The 20243-nt window shown below is 40.7% G+C and overlaps 1 protein-coding gene across 1 annotated transcript in view; it reads left to right on the top strand.

Moving 5' to 3' along the window:
- Positions 1 to 17465, top strand: part of SLC35F1 (solute carrier family 35 member F1) — a 253835-nt gene extending 236370 nt beyond the window's left edge. Inside the window, exon 8 of the mRNA XM_040599259.1 lies at positions 13354 to 17465. Coding sequence (XP_040455193.1) covers positions 13354 to 13578 — 225 coding nt within the window. The 3' untranslated portion in view covers positions 13579 to 17465. The remainder of the gene's footprint in view (positions 1 to 13353) is intronic.
- Positions 17466 to 20243: the final 2778 nt, after the last annotated feature.

The raw sequence follows: 20243 nt of genomic DNA, 5'->3' as shown, positions 1-20243 counted from the left end.
ATTAGGCAGCCCAGAACCCCAAGAAGGAGCTTTTAAGGCTTCCAGACATCTGCCATGGAGATAATCTTGACAGCTGCAGTAGCAGTTGCCAGAATTTCTGGCAAGCATACTTTATTTTAGGAACAACAGGTATAGGTGTTTTATAATAGAAGCAAATGCAGGATTTCTGTTCTTGAAAGAGCTTCAGTTTGTATTTTGCATCTCAGTTTAGAATTTTTTTCTTTTCTTTAATTACGGAACAATAATTTGGTTTCCTAACCAGAAACTAGTTCATAATTACAGCAAGAGAACAGCCAGGAGCTGATCTACCTACCTATGCATGGGTTTATATTCCCTTAAATATGTAATTTAGATTTCTTAATATTCTTAGTGAATGCCTGCTTGACAGGGTTTACTGACAACAGCACTGTTCTGTGCCTTGCTACTCCACACCTGGTTGTCACCTCATAGTATGTTTTTTGGGGTTTTTTATCAATGATCATCTGGTCATAATATTTCTTTTCTTTCTCCGCTTCTCTCTCCCTATCATGTGTAACTTTTTAATCAAAAAGGGTTTTTTTTATTAAAAAAGACATGTCATGGTATCACGTCTTCCTGCATAGCTTAAGTGTTAAAATGTTAAAAATTTTGTTTGCAATTTCAAAAGAGCTTTTTGGTTTGACATGGTTATACTCTTTTTAAATATGTGCATAAGGTAGGTAGGCAGGTAAAGTTTCGTTTGTATAAAAGGTGTTTGAAGCCAGTTGAAACTCATGTAATCACTAAACAGAACCAATTTCAGACTGAAGTAAGGAGTAGTTTGTACTGACCGACCAGTCAGGGGGAAAAAAGCACCACTGTGTGACTGAGTTCTGCCTTTGGTCATATTGAACAGCAAATTGCCTAATTGATATTGGCTCCCCAAAAGAAAACATGAAATGAAAAAATGTAAACGTTAATTGTAGTAAATAAATGCGTAAACTCAGCCTGTTCACAGACAGTCCCCGGAGAAAGAAAAGAGACAGTATACCTGCCTGTGTAATCTACTTAATTGGATGGTCAGACTTGCTTGCAGTGAACCACTTAAGTGCTCTGACCTACAGGGCACTGGGAAAGTGGTTTACTTACCTTATAGTGAGAAGTTGTTATTTTTCAAACAAAATCATGAACAAAGGTTTTAAGTCCTCACATGGAACTTATTAGATTCTTCTGTTGTTTTGGTTTTCTTTATAAAAACCAAAAAGGAACCACAGGACTGTAAGTTCCCATTTCTCTGTATGGATGATGTTATGCTGAGGGTCAGTATTGCTTTCAGTTACTATGAAATACTCCTTCTTCAGTGTCTTCAACAAAGAATCATCTTTGGAGAATGAGTTGAACATAGATATATGAACAGGAATATATTTTGACTTCTTGAAGAAGTTAATTCACTTCACTGTCATGGGACCTGAATTTTCACCACCTTGCAGAATATAGAGTCCATTATCCCTCAGTCTTCACTGCTTTCTTAGCAGGGGTAGATAAGGGGGAGCGGTGTTTAGGGAGCTAGTGTGCAATGGTTAGGGAATTGCGGGGCGGGTCTGTAATTCAGGATGCTGCTTCATTTTGTTTGTAATTTGAAGTCACTGCTGTCCACAGTCAGAAAGGCTATAACACTAGTCTCTTGTGTACCCACCTCTGCCCCTGTACTCAACAATGCTCCAGACACAAGCACTACAGCAGCCAAATGAGGCGACAACATCGTACTGGTGGAAAATGCAACGATATCCTTATGTTTAGCATAAGGCTCACAGCCATCAGTCATTTTCATTTGAAGTTAATATTTGGATATTCTTTCTTTCTTATATTGTGTTTCAATATAAGGAAAATGTTGTTCAAAGATCTCTTAAATATACCACAGAGTACATTATGAAGTTTAATTCTTGCATTCTGAAGGAAATAAACAGTGTTTTGGAAAAAAGAGTGAAAAGTCATGTGGAAGGTAAAGGTGAAGTGCTTTAAAATTCCTACCAAATATGAAAGTGCAGTCATATTAGCAGAAATCTTCCTGTTATTGGAAATACTTAACTCCAGAATGATAAATCTTCAACAAAAGTGTATGGGTTGTAAAGGTGCTCGTGAGCATGGGCTGAAAAAGGAAATTTGGGGAGCTAAGCAATAAACAACAGAGAACAAGCAAGTTTTTGAATGAACTGCAGAAAGCAAAAAATACTGTAATAAACGCTGCCTTTTTCTTTATTACAAGAAAAAGTGAAGACAAGAAAACATAACAAAGACATTCTCCTATTGAAAGAGCTGGATCTTACCAACAATATAATTTTTCTAAATGATACTCAGTGAATACGAAAACAAAGACCAAGAGGCCAAGTTTCATAACTACTGCGGGGGGGGGGATAGTCAATGAGAACCTCAGCGTTTCCCAAGTCAAGCATACTTTTGAAGACAAGGGAGTACGATGAATGTGTCATGCTACATACTTTGGCAATAATTTGCAACCCAAGGGAGATAACAAAAAAAAAAAAAAAAAAAAAAAGTCATGAATTAGCAAAGCAGCAGCTGCATTCAAAAGCTTAAATGTTGCTGAAAATGTTTGATTTTCAAATTGCGATTCTTCAAATTAAATGCTATTTCCACCTTAGCATATGGAAACAGAGGCTAGAAGTCCCCTAGAGATGTAGACAGAATAGTCTTTGAAAGCAAATGGTAAGGGTTAAATGCAATAGCTGCATTATAAAATTGGAGATTTCTTATGGAATTGAGTAAGTCCTTGTTTCCTGAAGTTACCAGAAAAGAAGGTAGAGTATTTAGGATGTGTGTTAAGAGTTATGCCTGGCCATCCACATAGTCCATGAGCAACTGGGAAGAAACATAGGTAAAATTGGAAATTAATTAATTTTTCTGTTTTGATTAACTAAGTGGATTGAAGTGCTTACTCCAGTTATGCCTCCTACCAGCCAAATCAATGATATACAGGGTTAAAGCATCCGAATTACATTCTATTTCCTACCAAAATGAAGGAATGGGTCAACAGGCAGACATAACGTCACTCAGAGGACATCACTTCTACATGCTTTCAATCTAAGCAGTAAGGTATTTTATTAACTGCTAAGAAGTCTTCAAAAAGCATCTTCTTTTTGCCTAAACTCCCCCTTCCCACTAAACTGGAAGCTTTCAAACCCATGATACAGGATAGATGCTTGTCATTGGCACTGCTGCCAAGCAACTTATCTGAATTAACTGGAGTAAACTTCTGGAGTTATTCCCACCACTTACATGTGTTAAGTTTAGAAGAAACAGTGTCTGTTCTTTCAGGTGTTTAAAAGATTCATAATCAGTCTGAAGGAAATTTGAAATAGCTTTGACTTAAAATAATCTGGATTTTATATCTTAAGAGGAGAATGTGTAGGGGAGAGGTCCAGATGCAACTGGACAAACCATCCTTTTTAAAAAAGTGTTAGAACTGAAGAGAGAAAACAAGGAATAAAGAATAATCACAAAAGCAAACTGATACTGTGCAGGTGAAAAAGAAAAGGGGTTAAGTCTAGCTGCTGTAAATGATAAACCAAGCTTGGCAATGAAGAAGAAAGTGAAACAAACAGCAAAAAGTTCTTGTATAGGAAGAGAAGAAATAGTTTTGGTGTGCAAAGACAGCAGAGGCCAATATTGAACAACCTTTAGTTTGGCACCAAAATGAATCCAGACCTTCTGTCACATTCAGTAAGGATGAGAGTTAAATATGAAGACAATGCACAATAGTTAGTAGAAATGGTAATTACTAAATCAGAAGTAGAAACAGAACACAATAATCTGAATACTTTCAAGTTTGGGAATATAGACAGTTGAAAGAATTGTATGGGAAGTAGGCAATAAACTAAAATGAGAAGCAGACACCAGGGAGCAGTGATTAGGGACATGGAGATAAATGGAAAATTGGGTAAAATGAAGCCTAGTTCACAAAAGGTAAATCATCCAATCTAGATGTAGTGTCTGTCTGATAAATTAACAGATTTTTGTAGACAAAAGTCCAACGGTAGATCTAATCTGTAAGGCTTTTGTGTGGTGCAGTGTAGGAAATTATCAATTAAGCTGAGGAACAGGATTAGCACCATAAAGACTGGAAGCTAGGTAAGAAACTGGCTAATGAGGATAAAGGACAAGGCAATATGCTGAGAGAAACCGCTTGCTATAAGGAGCTCACTGATGGAGGTCCCAAAAGTTTGGTCTGAAGACTGGTCTTGTGTAGAAACTGTAGTAATAGCTTTGGCACCCTCAGTAGGAAGAAGGATTAAAATAATCAGGCAACAAGAACTGGATGACATTGAGAAATGCTGTGAAGCACAAAATGCAAGATAATTTCTGTGGCGACAGATGGGAGGAATTTGTGCATGGTTGTGGCAAAGCTGTTTCTGGATTGAGTCAGTCGAAGTATTTCTAGTATTGATGGGGAAGTGCTAGTACCATCGGACATGAGAACTTACTGTCTCAGGACAGCACTTTTCTAGCTATAGCTACAGAGGTTTTTGTTCAGCTCAAGGGGCCAAACAGAGCTTTTTCTCTTATGTGCTCCAAAGCCTTGACAGAGTAAGCATGTGTCCGCTAACAATGAGCTGAATGTGCAAAGCCTAACCACGGAGACCCCCTGATGCAAACCAGCCATACTGCGCTCCCTCCAGACAGCGAACACAGTCACTCGCGGCAAGGGTAACTGCAGCTGCATGTTCATTGCTTCCCAGGGTAGGAGTTCTACCCATTTGTATGGCTGAGAGAAAAGAACGCCGTTCTGGGAGGCGTTCACTGCAGGAATATATTGTTAGATTTAGCAGAAAAATAGAAACAAAGGATCCAAGATGAATTAATTATTGTAACCTTGGTTTTGAACGCACTGAACACAATTAGCCTCATATACTGTAATAATCAAGTACAACAGACAGCTGCTACTATATTAAAATACACACAAAATCAGAAAGACACATGGCAGCTGACAGCTGATAGAGCAAACCAGCAAAGAATATTGAAAGGTAAAAGTGGGGAGATTTTTATAAGCATTTCTGTTGTGCTCCTCCTTCTTGTATTAACGACATTTAAAAGGATAACTGCTTTACCACTGTCTTGTCAAGTGATTGACATAAAATAACCAGAAACGAAGCCCCCTCATCTCACAGTAAGGATGCTCACAGGAATTTAGAGCAGTGCATTATAAGTGTTTTAACTTCACATAAAAATCTCTCTGATGTAGATAAGATTAAAACAGATTGAAGGACTCATTCTACCTTGCACTTTTTAATTAAACAAACTGCTGGTACCGCAGGGGTACTGAACACAGGCTCATTTTTTCTCCACATCTGATGGCAAGAGGCAACAAAGGGAAACAGAAGAGAAAGCAGCGTTCCCTTCTCTCCCAACACCCAGGAAAGGAAGATCAGCCATTTCAAGCAAACATTTTGCCCTAATAGGCATGTATTTAGAAAAGACAGCCTGTTATGAAATTTTTCTAATGATACCATTTGAGAAGCATGAAATCATGCAGATTTGTTCAAAACCAGTATTTGCCTTATAGCTGTCTACATCAGACTCAGAGATATTTCTCCAAAATGCTATCAGTTTTCTCTGTAAGTTTTTTTTTATTCCACCAATGAATTCCAGGAAAACGATGACGTTTCCCAGATTTTAACAGAATTTCTGGTGACAGGTTTCCAATAACCCCCTCCTGACTTTTCTCCCATGTAGATAACCTCAACACCTAAGAGCTTAGGACTTTCCTGTTCACCACTGTCTTACCAGTTAAACTGCCCACCAGCAAATGCCATGCAAGGACTGAAACAGAGGGTGTTGCTATATGACAGAAGTCATGGACCACTATGTTTTACCTAAGTAAAACATGCAAACACTAGAACAGGATCTTTGAGAATCAACTGGAAAATAGAGAAAATGTGTCATACGATTACTTCACATTACAATTTCTATGCAACATTTGCTCTTCAGCATGAGCTGTAGTAATGGACAGCATTTCATCAGAGTTAGAGCACATTGAGGATGCAAGCAGGCAGCAGGAATTGAAGAGTATGGTCTTTCTTTCATGTGTGAAATGACAGAGGCAAAACTTCCTTTGGCTCCTTTGTTTTCACCAAATGGCAATGAAACCAATGTCAGGTTTTCACTGGTTTTGAAGCAAGCCAGATGCTTCTGGCTGGCATGAGAACAGTGATGTGTTGAGACATGCCTGCAGCTGAAACCTCCTTCATCCAGTGAAAAGCTGTTTATGTGACTGCCAATGGACAGTAAAAAAAAGAAAAAAGATGTGGAAGAACTAGCTACAAATTTCACTTACCATCCCAACAGAGTTCGGAGGGCAAGATAAGACCTTAAGTCATCACTTAAGACTATATCCTTACAGTTTTCCTTGGAAATAGCCAGGGGTCAATAAAATGTGAAGACAATGTAATCCTGCTGGTAGTGGACAGACCTGCTGCCCAGAAGTTGTCATAGTTACTGAAGCTGCCCAGCACCCCTTGATACTCTTCTCGGCAAAAGAACAAACACTTCTGCTCAGACGTTCAAGCTCCTGCAGCTGGAGAGCTGAGAAGGCATGCTAAACCATATCCCAGTGGTTTGGGTCCCTTTAGGGATCTCTAGATTAAAGATCTGAGACATCTGTCAGGACATATAAAGGTTCAGGTAGATGAGTTTTATCTGTTTGAATGCAGTCTGGAAAACTTACTGCAGCCCTTCTGGTGTTTGGTACCATTTGGGTTTTGCAAAATACTGTTTCAGTGTTGGTGGCTGCCCCAATTTCTGTTGATGACAAAGATGTATCATCACCTGCCTAGAGCTTAGTTCTGTAGAAGGGTATCTATATATTCCTAGGAAATATTCTGCCCATAACTGCCACCTGGGATCAGCGATCAGCTAAAGGTCGGGTCTTTATCTCTCACCCCCGAAGGCAGACAGCAGTAATTGAGGCTGAGCCAGCAGATTGTTTTCACCATAGAGCAGCGCAGATCCTGAAGCCCAAAGGGACATCTTCCTGGCAGACTGGGACAAAAATAGTCAGCAACAGACTGACTGAGTCACAGTCCCAACCTAAGACAAATTTGGCCTGCTCCTTGTGAGTCTGGGCCAAGGGAGTCACCAGAGAGCACTGTGAGCTATGACTAGGATGCTGGCTCCCATTCCTATTAATAAAGTAATATGTCTATAATATCTAGCTACGCGAGTGGAAGCACTCTGCACATTCAGAGCTCTCAGAGCCCTCACCCTTCGTGGTACTGCTGCTGGCTGGAGAGTGTGTGCATCCCACAGCAGAGCTTCTGCACTTGGTGATGGTGAACTTCATTTGCTATATTGGAGGCAAAAATAGAAAACTGTGTGAAAAGAAGCTCAGTCCCTCGATCAATTCATCAAACTGAGTGGAAATGTCTGTTTGCTATATAAAAGATAATGAGAGAAATTTGGTTTAAACTCCCTTCACTCATCCTGCTCAGGTACTCATGTGTGAAATTACCCAGGGGGAAAAGACATAAGTCGGTGCAGGAACCCCTGTCGGCATTAGCTTTGATGGGCTCTGCGGCGTATGCTACAAACTGAATTAGTTCAGAAAACAGAGAGGTTCATCAGACTGCACAGACCCACTGATTGGAATAAGACAGCGGTGGGAGCTGCCTGTCTGGAGAGCACACAGGGTGTCAACACAAATGCGGGGCTAAATGAATTCCACCTGATAAATATATTTTTGTCTCTCCTCATCAGTGCAATTCTGAGGAGATCGCATCTCTCTAAGGTTTAAAATCTGAATAAATAGAGCTGATCTCTTTATTCATTTTTGTGAAAATGTGCAGAATTTCTAGATGAGGCAGGGGAAAAGGTAGTTATTCCATTTCATACTTTATCACTCAATATGTGAAACATGACAATTCTAATTTCTCAGTTAGTCCTATAACAAAAAGTTCCTTTTAAGGACTTACAGAGCACAGTTGGGTTGCCATAGGCTAGGAGCTGGGCTTCACGTTTCCTACCAAGAGATTCAGTCTATGGCTGCTGTTGTGAAATACAAATGGAACTGGACTGCTGCAGCTCCAATAGTCTGCTCCAGCAAAAACCAGCTCCAATAGTCTGCTCCTGCAGACTATTTCCAGTTCAATGGACCGAGTAAAAGGGAATTTGCATTTTCATAACCATTGTAATAGCCGTCATGATCATTATCATGATAGCTGAGTGAAAAACCAAAATTAGCAAATCATTGTGTTTCTTTGTGTAGGCTTTCTGCAGACTCACATCTGTCTCGTTTTGTCACTTTGGATATTGTTTCACACTAGTGTCAGTGGTAACATGGATGTGGACATCTGTGACAGTCAGAACTACTTGTCTGCAAATTCCCTCTGCAGCAGTCAGTCAGTGCAGCGTTCCGTAGCTGGGGGTGCAGTGATTCTGCTATGCCCTTTCTTCCTGCTTTCCCTTCTAAATTCATGATCTGTGTACTGAAGAATGACTTGCTCTCTCCAGACCCAGCCACCTATTTACTGCCTTCTGAACAGTTTTTCTTTCTATTTTTCTTCTGCTGTTACTGTCTTATCACTATTCAAGATAACAAAATCAGATGCGCTGTTTGTTCCCCATCAAGAAGTTTCTTTTGCACCTGCCTTTTCAAGTGGATTACTTTAAAGCATAGGAATCTCAAGTGGAAATATAGAAGGGTTTTAACAATAATGGTTTAAGGATATATGAAAGACAAGTTTTGCACAGAGACATAATAAGCAGAGAATAAGAACTAGTGGGGAGTAAAATTTTAGTTCATTCTGGATTTTTAAAGATCCTAAGTTTTGAGGAGCCTATATATTCATCTTCTTAACTTTAGAAATCTTGTGATGCTTGACTTACTCCCAAATGCACAGCTTTGTTTCACTTGGAACAAAAATACTGTGTATAAACTAAATTTCAAATGGGTTTGTAAACTTCATCCGCAATTGTGTGTAGCACTGTTATATTTTATTAAAAAAAAAAACAAACACCAACAACAACCACAAAAAACACTGCAGATGTGTTTGGGTTTTGTTCTTTTTTAACGTAAAGGACTTTGTGTGTGGGTAACAGTCAGACTGATTCTACCCTATATTTTTTGTGGCCAGCTACACTGGGCTGCCACGGTGGTTTTCTGGTGGGGTTCTGCAGTGGCACATAGCGGAGCGAGGAGCAAGACTCCTGCAGCTAAGCCATCAGATGCCATTAGCTCTTCTGCTAAGCCTGACTGGGTGAATGCATTCAAGTACTGGGTCCCTAAGGAGCATCTCTTAGATACATACCACAAACATCCACTCACCTAGAATCATTGCAGGTTTTGATAGACTGAGCAAATCTTTTTACACATGTTATCTTGTTACATTTTTCTAGGGTTTGCTTTGTATGTTAATCTTCAAATCGACAGGCACCTAAAATTTGCATTTTATATGCTGAAAACTAATGGTAGTGTAGTGTAAGCCATTTTCACCACAGGTACTAAATAACATCTAGAGAAGATATATTTTTAATGTCTTCGTAATTTTTTAATGTTTGTAAATAACATTGTGTGTTCCATATTGAGTATTTTCAGTTGAGAAAGCATTTAAAGACACCCAGATGTCAGGTCAGACCAGCCATGGTGAAATCTATAGGGCTGGTTTAACTGTTTTATTTGACTACTGAGTAAGTATTGGCAGATGCTTTTCATGTCAGTGATGAAATTGGAAATGTTGTTGAAACTAAGGCACTTAGTTTCGCTCTGCAAAGGATTCTCCTCAGAGGATGATATCCCTATTTTTTATGTAAACCCATCTTTATTCCGTAACCAAGTGTTACTGTCCCTTTTAAATGGGTGAAAAACTGAGGGTCATCTACAATCATTTTGGTTCACAAAAGAAATTTATAGGCTGCAAATCAGTCCCAGGACTTGAGAGTGTTAGATCATTGATTTAATTACAAAGTCATCTGGTCTTTCAATAAACTACCTGATAAGCAAGCTTATATACATATGTACCTGTAAGTGTAGATACAAAATCTATAGTGAAATCATTTAATGATATAGAAACATGAAATTTTTTTTGGTTGCTTACTTTAGAGTGTGTGACAGCCATTAGCTAATCTGAGCTAAACAATTTCTGACTGTGTTACTCTTTGAACAGTATAGTTCAATAAGCAGAATAGTTATCCTGCTTAACATCGAGGAAAGTGGCATTTGGAGTACAAATACTATTTAAAAAGTATTTTTTCTTGTAGGAAATATGTTTCTGTAGAAAATTAGAGATAAGTCAGAAAAAATGAAGAACAATATCATTCTGAAGTAGCTTTTTAGCCAAAGAGAGGAACTGCACACTTCCTGAGAGCCTGCAGTTTGGTACTGCAGTTGTGTCAAGGGTAGCAATGAAAAATGATCTTCCCTCACTTCATTTCTTACAAATAGCCCTTTCTGCTGGTTTTGAGTCTCTCTTGATGTCTATTAATAGTGAGTCTCAGCAGATGAGGTTTGCAGGTCAAGGTGAAAAAAACTCCAAAATCTATATGTAGACACAGCAGTAGAGTGTGCCTGGAAATCCTGTCTTCAATAAAATAAAAAGATTTCAGCTAGAGTCTGAGGAACACAGTACAGTGAACAACACATTTTGTATTTGATTAACTAAGTCTTCATCCTCCCTTCACGCTGCTGAATTCACTGCCATTTTAATAGGAGGAAAATGCCCATTAATTTCAAGGGCCTTTGGGCCAATCTGACAGAGTATTGACAAAACTCAGAGATTTCTCATATACCTACCGCATAAATTCCTATATTAAACTTACTAACAGCCCTTCTACTTCAGTGCTGAAAAAAACAATTTAGCCTGCACCTTAACTTGTTTCTAAGGAAGATAAAGATGGAATTGTTACAGGGCTGTTAGGATCCAGGTCTCTTTGCCCTAGCTGTGCATAGATTACAAAGACAAATGATTCACAGGCCTTTCTTTAGATTTCCCCCAGCTTCGTCCAAACCTTTTCTCCCAGGCTGGAGGGCTGCCACTGGGCAGGGGGACATTGCCATGGAGGGAATATTATCGGGTGAAAGAGCCCACTGGCAGGAAGCCCCTGAGAGAGGAATGGGAGGTATGGCCAGGAGGAAAAGGCTATGATAGAGCTGGAGCCATGAAGCAAAGCAACAGTGAATTGGTTTTGGCTGGGCAGCGCCTAGAGCAAGAAAAAGAGCACATTTAACTGATGGAAGCCCCACTGATTCCTCACAGCAGGACACAAGGGAATCCCAAATCTGGCTGGCACTCTCCTTATACAGGGGAGCAAGCCAACTGGCTGTCCAGTGTGAGAAATTCAGGCATCAGGTGGGAAGGAAAGACAGTGAGAAACTAGGAAACTAGTTCCTGGCTCGGGAAACTAGATGTATTTGACTCCTGAGTTTTGCTTCAGCTTAGTCAAGTCCACTGCTGCCAAGGGTACCCAAGTTCGCATGCAAAGAGGAATGGGGAGGGGAAAGTGCTGAGGGCAAAATTAAACCGAAAATGGGGAAAAAAATCAATTGGAAAATGCTTTGAAATTATTGACTTGGGTTTGATTGCCACATGGGGGAGATCTAAGCCTAAACAGTCCTCTCAGAGCTGTGTCACATGGGAGGAACCCTTCAGCAGATGCATGGTGAGGCTCAACACTCTCTTTGTGGCTGGTGGGACAGACAGATGATTACATCAGATCATACTGCCAGATGACACATGAAGACCTGGTGACATTCCTGGAAAAAAGCAGTTAACAGCTGGTGAAGAGCAGAACTCTTCCTACCCTGTAATCTGTCTGACACACTTTAAACTTTCCTCATAACGATCCTTTCCTTCTAAAACGTGCATACTAGTTGTGGGAAATGCATACTAGCTGTGTGAAATAAGAACACATACAGATATATCACCACAGGGTATATGTCCAAAGCTTTCAAAGGTACTGTGGATTCTTAAAAAAGCCAGATGCTTCCTTCGGTGGGAAGCTGGATGCAGGTTTCTTAGGTTTATTAAATGGCAATGAATTAACATCACTCCAAAATTATCTTAAGTAAAATTTTTGTTCTCCACAATGATTATTTCTTTAACTATAAAAAGCAGAATTGCTAAAAAGCAGTCCAGTCTATCCAATTTTTGCCATCCTAAAGTGATCCAGAGGAAACAAACTGGTCATCCATCAAAGCATAGTCTGTTGGCTTGCAGACACCTTCATGTAAAATAGTGAAGTACCTCACAAAGCAGCTAATAGCAGGTTGCATCTAGTTGTTGGTGCTGAAGTACGGATCCCTGACAGTTGCAGAATACCGGCATTTTGCGTACAAATCAGTTCCATATCCCCACCAACAAGGTGGCTGTGCAATCTGTCCTTCATGGCTTCTCACATACAACAGGCAAGAAGAAAGAACTTGTAGTCTAAGATCAGGGAACCAGTCATATGGGCTTACAGACATTTGTGTCTCCTCCACAGCAGGAACCCAGTAGGTACAGCTGATATCAAATGTTCTGTGCTTTTGAAACCCTGCCTTTGCCTTTACCTTTATCTGCAGGGACTAACATATTGCCAAAAAAGTTGTGTTGTATTTTTAGTCTGGGCACATTGAGTCTGGGTAGGTTAGAAAATTCAGGCTGACCTCTGATCTAGTGAAGCTGTGTGCCAAAATATGTGTACTTGAGCTTTCAGTTAACTGCCCTCCATCCATACTTTCAAACCTCTTGAAGTCAATCAACCCAGAGCGTGTTTCGCAGCTGAAGTTCATCCTGTCCAAACTCACATCAAATCTTCCAGCATCTGCTTTCTGTTTACAAGCAAGAGAAGCTGCAGGCAGGGGTTTTAAGTGCCTTTATTACTATACATATTTTTAAAGTGTATACATTTAAAATGCTTGTTTAAATGTTTATTTACTGATATTTTTATATTACCAACAGCATGTTATACTTCATAGACGTGTGGTTTAGCTGTAATTAACTTCAGATTTGTCCACTACTTGTCAGACAACCGCAGATGATAGTATCCCACACTGGAGCTAGAGAAACTTGGACTCGGAGAAGTAGCTGGCTTGTCTAAAAGCATGACAGAATCAGCTTTGGGTCTGTGACCAGAATTCAGCTTTCCCAAGTCCACCTTGTCAATACTTAATATGCCCGGGCCATGGGAAGGCACCAGTTAGTTGTTGGTTATGGCATACAGGAGAGCTGATGGGAGCAAATCAACTTTCGAAGAGACATTGCCATAAAAATTCAACATCCCAGTGACAGGGGGTTTGGTCTGTGCAGTGCATGCCAAAACAGGGATCTGTGCCTGCCCTTGGCTGTGAGTCTTCACGAACTCAGGATAACTGGTGCTGTGTCTAATGACTCTACTCTTATTTCTGCTTAGTTTTCAGGACTTTACTTGTTGTCATTCTTCACTATCCTTGTTGGGCTGGTGCTCTACTCCTCCACGTCCACCTACGTAGCCCAAGATCCTCGGGTGTACAAGCAGTTTCGAAACCCTTCAGGACCTGTTGTAGACGTGCCAGCCACCGGCCAGCTGGAGCCTTCAGTAACATACACCAGCCTGGGGCAGGAGACAGAAGAGGAGCCTCACGTTAGAGTTGCTTAAACCCAGGGCTGTTCATCACCTACTGATGATTCAGTGGAGCTCGTATATCCATTATCTCTGTATTGTACATAGAGAAAGGTATTTACCAGGTGCAGTTACACTGGTGAGCTGCAAGGTAGCAAATAAGGAAAGCTCGTAAAAATACAAATAATTGTTCCAGGGTGTTCATTGCAAGGAGATGCCAGTCCCTCGTTTACGATAAGAGCAGCATGTTTGCGATACAAACTGCTGCATATGATTCAGTTAATGTCAAACTGCCTGAGAAAGGTACTCAATATATAAGCTGAAAGTAAAAGGAATTCATAGAAGGGTGTTTTGCACCCACTGAGCGATATTATGCTTAAGCCACACCAGTTGTGGAAAAGCCGCCTTTTTATAGCAAATACACTTGTGCAGTCATTGTTAATTTCTCTCTAAGATTTGTTTGTTTGCCCAAAATAGATGAGTGAGTTGTGGTAGCAACACCCTGATGCATTTTTGCTAGCACCTTGGATTTGGTGAGAGAAAGACAACGAATTCATCTGTGCTCACTGTCTCGTTGCCCTTTCTAGGTAATCTGTTCCATGAATCCAGAGAAGGGACAACTTAGAATATCCGTCTCTATTCTAGGAATAGGTATAAGGCAAGCATTTTAGCCTTTCTATATTTGCAGAAGTGAAGTACTCAAGCATTGACCCCTCTACGATCCATGGCAGATTTCCTAGCGGCTGAGGTCCTGCATCAGCTGACAGGGATTTAGCTTCTCTGTAGTCATGACTTAACACAGATTTCTTACTTTTTAAATTTTAATCTGTAAAAAGAAAACCACATTTTCTAGTTTCCTATGTATTGTACTTCTCCATGGTAAGATGACACATCATGTGGATCCGGGCACTTATTTTAGATACTCAGTGCATCGAGGGCGCCTTCTGCTGTTCCCATTTGCTTAGTCTCCTGTGGTTCATTATTCTAACAATAGCTATTTAGAAATGTGTCAGTTTTTCACCAAAACCCACAAACTGTAAAAATCAGGAAGATTAAGCAAGGAATTCATGAGCAGAAAGACTGGACCATCTGCTGGTGTTGCTGCGGTAGCGCAAAGGTGTTTCTACTGGCAGGGTGCAGCCAATTATTTTTCATTAACTACAAAACCAGCAGAAGAATTCAGGAGTTTTCTTACATTCCTGGGGACATGTGAAAACAGTAAGGGTGTGCTCCACAATTGTACTTCTGCTCCAGGAGCCTTATCAGAATGGGGAAAAAAATCCATCTCTGCCTGTATGTTTGCTCTTCTGAGAGCCCAGTAAAAGGAGATCAGTATTTCGACATCCATCGTCTATTTTTAATTTAAAATTAAGGAAGGAGAGATGATCTTACATCGAACAGATAGGAGAGGGATCCAGGAGAGCTTGGTTTAATTCACAGGTCTGCCACGTCTCTGAGTGATCCTTGGGCATGACTTACCTTCTGTGTGGCAAGTTTTCCAATCTGTATATACGGGCATAATGGGATTTTACCTACCTCACAGGGGTGCTATGGGACCAAGTTATTTTAAAATGCTTCAGGATCTTCAGAAGGAAGGAGTTTAAGAAGTACACAATAGTGCTGTAAAAGTGTGTATACATTCATCGTATTTGAAAATGGAGTTTGTGGCAAGGCTGATGAATATTTTGCTTGTGGGCATAGAAGATTAATTTGATTTAAATGTTACTTTGCTGAAGAAGTCTGTCTCAAGTGAAAATGTAGGGCTTCATGTTTGAAAAATACAACTTACCTATTTCTATTTAAAAAAGAGAAAAAAAATCAATCTGTACTCTGGAGATTAGAAAGGCCACACAGTTCAACCAAGCAGGATAAATTTCTGCTCAGGTAGCATTCATCTTTTATAGTCCTGTTCTGCTTTAATATAGAAGGGACTTCCCTGAAGCAGACTGGGAGAAGTATGTATGCATAATGTACATGAAGTGGCAAATAGGAAAATGCTGTTGAACAGCAGAAGTATGTTGTACGTTATTCTTGCAGTGGAGGAGAAGAGGTGATTTCTGTACCACCGTGTTTAGGTTGTCTGTCATGATCCTGCTGCAGCTGAGGGAAGGGTCTGCGCTATTGCCAAACCATGCCCAGAACTGGGCCAAAAGCTTTGGTTAAGATGGTTTGGTTTTAAACTCATAACAAGTGTAGGACTTTTTTCCCTGCCTTCTGTCTATTTAATCTTTGTAGCACTCATATTTCCAAGCTTTTTTCTCTTAAACTGTTGAAGATTTTTTAAAAAAAAAAATCACACAGAGAAACAGAGTCCGTATTCTGAGGATACTGAGGAAAGTCTAAATCCTACAGGATTAAAAAATTTAAAACCACCCAAGAAAGATCACCTGATGCTTCAGGGTAAGGTCTGTGGGGTAGAAGTCCAGGTGGGAAGTGCATGGTCAGGTGAAGCCCTCATGCACAGGGGCCAGCAAGCATCCTCATGTCAAGCCTTGGCAGAGCTTTGACTTGAGGTAGGTTTCCTACATTCCCCGGGAGCAGCGGCTCTGGTTACAGCCACCGCGGCTCCCTCAGGTACCCGGAGGCGCACTGGCGGGCACCTGTCATCTCAGTCTTTTTTGCTACCTTTTATACCAATTAAATACCTTTCTCTGAACATTAGTCCCTGTGTTGGTCTGAGAACCTTGAGGATTGCGTGCGTGTGTGTTTGTTTCATGTTTGCAATTCCTTCCTTTTGCATAATTGTTTTGATTAATTTCATTATTAGTATTTATTTTTAAGCCAAATGTTTGTAGTCCTTCCGCCTCCCCCTCCTCATTTTTCTGACACTAACTTGTAGATGTTTGAGTCTTCTCAGAAACAGCTGGGCAGGCGGCATCTCCCGGCTGGGTAACTGGGCTGGGAGTTTCTACATAACAAGGGTTTGCGATCCACAGGTGACAGAGAGGGGCCATCTGAAGCAATTTTTATAAGCTATTTTAAAAGGCTCTGTTGTACGGAAATAAGCTATGAATGTTTTGGTGTGCACTCTGCACCCAGCCGCCATCCCCTGTGTTACTCACACAGGAGGAGTTTGATGTGCAAAGTGAGGCTGCTTCGCTGTCTGTGTCTCCCGTTAAACAAGGTGGATGCTTGGATTAGCACCAATGTGCCAGTGCTGGATGGACCTCAAAAGAAAACAGTAGTATAGCTTTACAAGTAACTGTCTTGACTGAAAAACTGAGGTCTAGTAAAGGAAAACATTACTTCTGCCTGCTTGTTTTCTGCAGTTCGAGACCTCAGTATGCACCAGCAAAGGTTCAGCTTTCTAACCGGCAGCTACTCTGGATTGCATAGGACGGCTCTAGCTCTGTACAGCTCCTTGCCTGAACAAACTGAAACTCTGAAACGCTGCTGGCCCTGAGCAGCCCTTAGCAAGACTGATGTAGTTTTCTGCGACTGGATGAAAACCTTCACTGGGAGACAGACCTTGTCTTTGTTCCAGCTGTAAAGTTTCAAAACACACAATGATAGACCAAGCAATTGAAAAATTTTGCACCACTGTGTCATAAGAAGTTTCAATGTATAGTGTAGAGATTGCTAACTTGTGCTATTAACATTTTGACAAGCGTGTAGTATCGTTTTCTTTCCTTTTTTAAAAAACCATTTAGTATTCCTGAGCTAGCTACAAATATAAATTTTACCCCATGGGTAGGATTTTATTGTTAAATGCCATAATAAAGCACACCAATCTTGACACCGCAGATGGAAATACAAACCAAAACCAAGCAAATAAGGCCCCAACCCCAAATCCTGCATCAAAAAGCTGAACAAACCTTTCTCCATTTTGATATTTGCATGCACCTATATGGACTGGCTGTGGCAATGTAATGCCTGTATAATGTTTTCAAATAAAAAAAAAATAAATGCTTTATGAAAGCGGGGTCACTAGTTTCCTTGCCTGTTTCCTTTTGTTTTCTTCACCTGAAATTATTTTCCTGAAGTGTAAATCTTGACTGCAGGGCATAAATTTTCACTGTGCTGAGGACTCCTTTCCCTTGTGATGGTTAACCTACAACATCTTCCAAGTGGCTAAGCAGAAATGCCATTAGTCACCCTCAGGTATCTTACCTGTCCCCCAGGTGCTGCTTCAGAATGATAAGGGGTCTCCTGTGCACCCTCTGTCTTATCCTGCCATTCCCCTATGGCTAGCTCAGGTATCCTGATATTCACTGCCATCATTTGGACACAAAAACACTCCCCCAGCTGCCTTCCAGAAACAATCAATCAACCTAGAATTAATCTGGGGCAACACATGTGTATGATGTTGAAGGGCTTATTTGGCAGAGGTTACTGAGTGCAGCTGCCTTGCCCAGCCCTCCCTCCTGGCTGCTCTGCCCGGCGCTGCAGCACTATTCCCAGTAGAATCCTGAAACAGGAAAAGAAAGGGTGGAAACAAAAATTAGACACATGGGGGAAAGGTAGTGTCAGGAGGAGCAGGACTGGGGAAAGAAGGAAGATGAGACTGTGGCTCATTTAAAGTCCACATGGGAAGAAAGGAAAGGAAGTTCCTGAGTCTGTGAGAGCAAGAGATTTTACGAACGTGAATTCACCTCTAAGATTGTTTGGCAGCATATGCATCTGTCCATCTCTCTGCCTGATGTCACCACAGGAAACTTCGCATCAGTATTTCTCACATACTTCACTGCTGAGAGTAAAAAGGGAATGGAGACTGGTGAGGTCATTTCCAGCCTCTCCCTGCACCGTAGCAGCGTGGAGCCCCAGACATGACAAAGCCAGCGGTGCTGCACCAATGTGCTGGTGTTTGTCTGATTTTCCAGGTTTCCTAAATTATCAAGTTATCAAGAGCTCCAGAAACTGAGTTAGTGTATGTGGCTTTATCATGCTAACAGTTGATTTGTATTTTCCTCTAAATCTGCTCAAGAGTCTCTCTGGCATTATAAAAATCTCTTTTATTGCTTGGCTAGAATTCAGCCTGAGTGCTTGAGTCATATGAATAGTAATTGCTTGGAATTACTCTAAAAATAGATCATAAATAGGCATTAATGGATCTTTCTGTGCTTAAATCAAACATGTTTCAACACTAAAGGACACTCAATCAGCTTAAACCTACCAGTCTCCCTTTGTTTTTGTTTATTTAGAACTAGTTCTCCAAAATATTACAAATCCAAAGCTGAATGCTTGACAGCATTATGCTATGGCATACAAACAAGGAAGCAATGGTTTTTACAGTTATAAAAGTTGTTTTGTTAAGTCTGCTGCACAATTTAAGAAAAAAATATGCCGAAGCTTTGCAAAAGGGGACACCTCTGCTCATGCAGCCATAGATCAGTTCCCACAGCAATTGTGAAATGGGTACCGAACACCAACAACGCAGTCACCATGATGGCATTGGAGTAAGGGCATCGCCCGTGTCATCCTCCTCCAATCTGAGGTGCAGGGCCATGCAGTGCAAGACTTTATTAATAAAAATACCTGCTATGTGGAGGGTATTAATTCTGCAGGGCTGGGACCACAGATGGGTGATTAGTCGCAGACTGGCTGTGAGCCAACAACAGGAGACAAAACCCCACAAACTGACCACAAAAAGCCAGTTGTAACCCTCTGACATTGTAACTTGCAGTTGGTATTTCAGTTTCAGTGAAAGGCCCACAGCGTTTCTTCAGGCCCCATCACTGGCTGGGTGGCATGGACCAGCCTCCACAGCCTTGAAAAGCACCACAGGTGTCCTGTGATCCCATGAGGTCACTTCACTGTGTGCAGGGAGGAACTGCTGTGCTGCCTCTCACCGGCATTTCCCCCGGCAAGGAGGAGCCCCTGCTACCACCGCTACTGTACAGCTAACAGTACAGCTAGCAGGCGGAGGAAAAAGACTTGCTCAAAGTAAATCATGAGGCTCAAAGGGAAAAGTCAGCATTCTGTGCAGTCCTCTCTGTTGTAACAGCATGCATTTGCTACTACCTGGGGGCATTTTTTTTTTCTTATCCTAGAAGTTCTGTTTTTCATTGGAAGTGGTGCATTGAGTTCCTCTGGTATTCACGAGATCAGAATTTGCCCCTTTATGGATAGTCTAATGTTGCAGAATCTGCTTAAGAATACAGATACTGTCAATCCTGTATACTGTACAAATACTTGTAAATCGAGACTAGGTGCAGCTGATTTTATTTGATTTATAAATTTTATTCTACTTAGATTCTGATTTATAAACTTGAGCTGTAGTTGGCTTTTTTGTAACTCCTTATTATGTACAATGCCCTCAGGCGATTGCCTAGTTGCTACCCTGATCTTAATAATGCATTAATTCCTTACTGCCAAATACATTATTTATACTGTTGTATTTTATTCCCTACGTCTTGATAGCAGTGGACTCATCCAATTTTTACATAACTGCAAAGTTGTCAGTATGAAATCTTCCCCTCCTTCCCATGTGAAATACATACATGCTTGCCAAGAGCAAAGTATTGGACTTACCACGGATAAACAAAGGACTTTTTTTATTCAAGACCTTACCAAAGCAGAAATAATGAACATGTGCTGAGTTTACATGATCACTGAAACTCCAAGTGATTTGACTACAATGCTGGAGACATTTTGCATACAGAGTAGTGTCTCTGATAATTGGTAGGCTTGGATTTTTACAAGGTGCAGAATGCCTGCGAGCCCACGAATCAACGTTACATGAGGTCATCCATATTTAACTT

The sequence above is a fragment of the Falco naumanni genome, chromosome 6 (assembly GCF_017639655.2).
Source record: "Falco naumanni isolate bFalNau1 chromosome 6, bFalNau1.pat, whole genome shotgun sequence".
Lineage (NCBI taxonomy): Eukaryota > Metazoa > Chordata > Aves > Falconiformes > Falconidae > Falco > Falco naumanni.
This window is presented reverse-complemented; position numbering and strand designations above follow the sequence as displayed.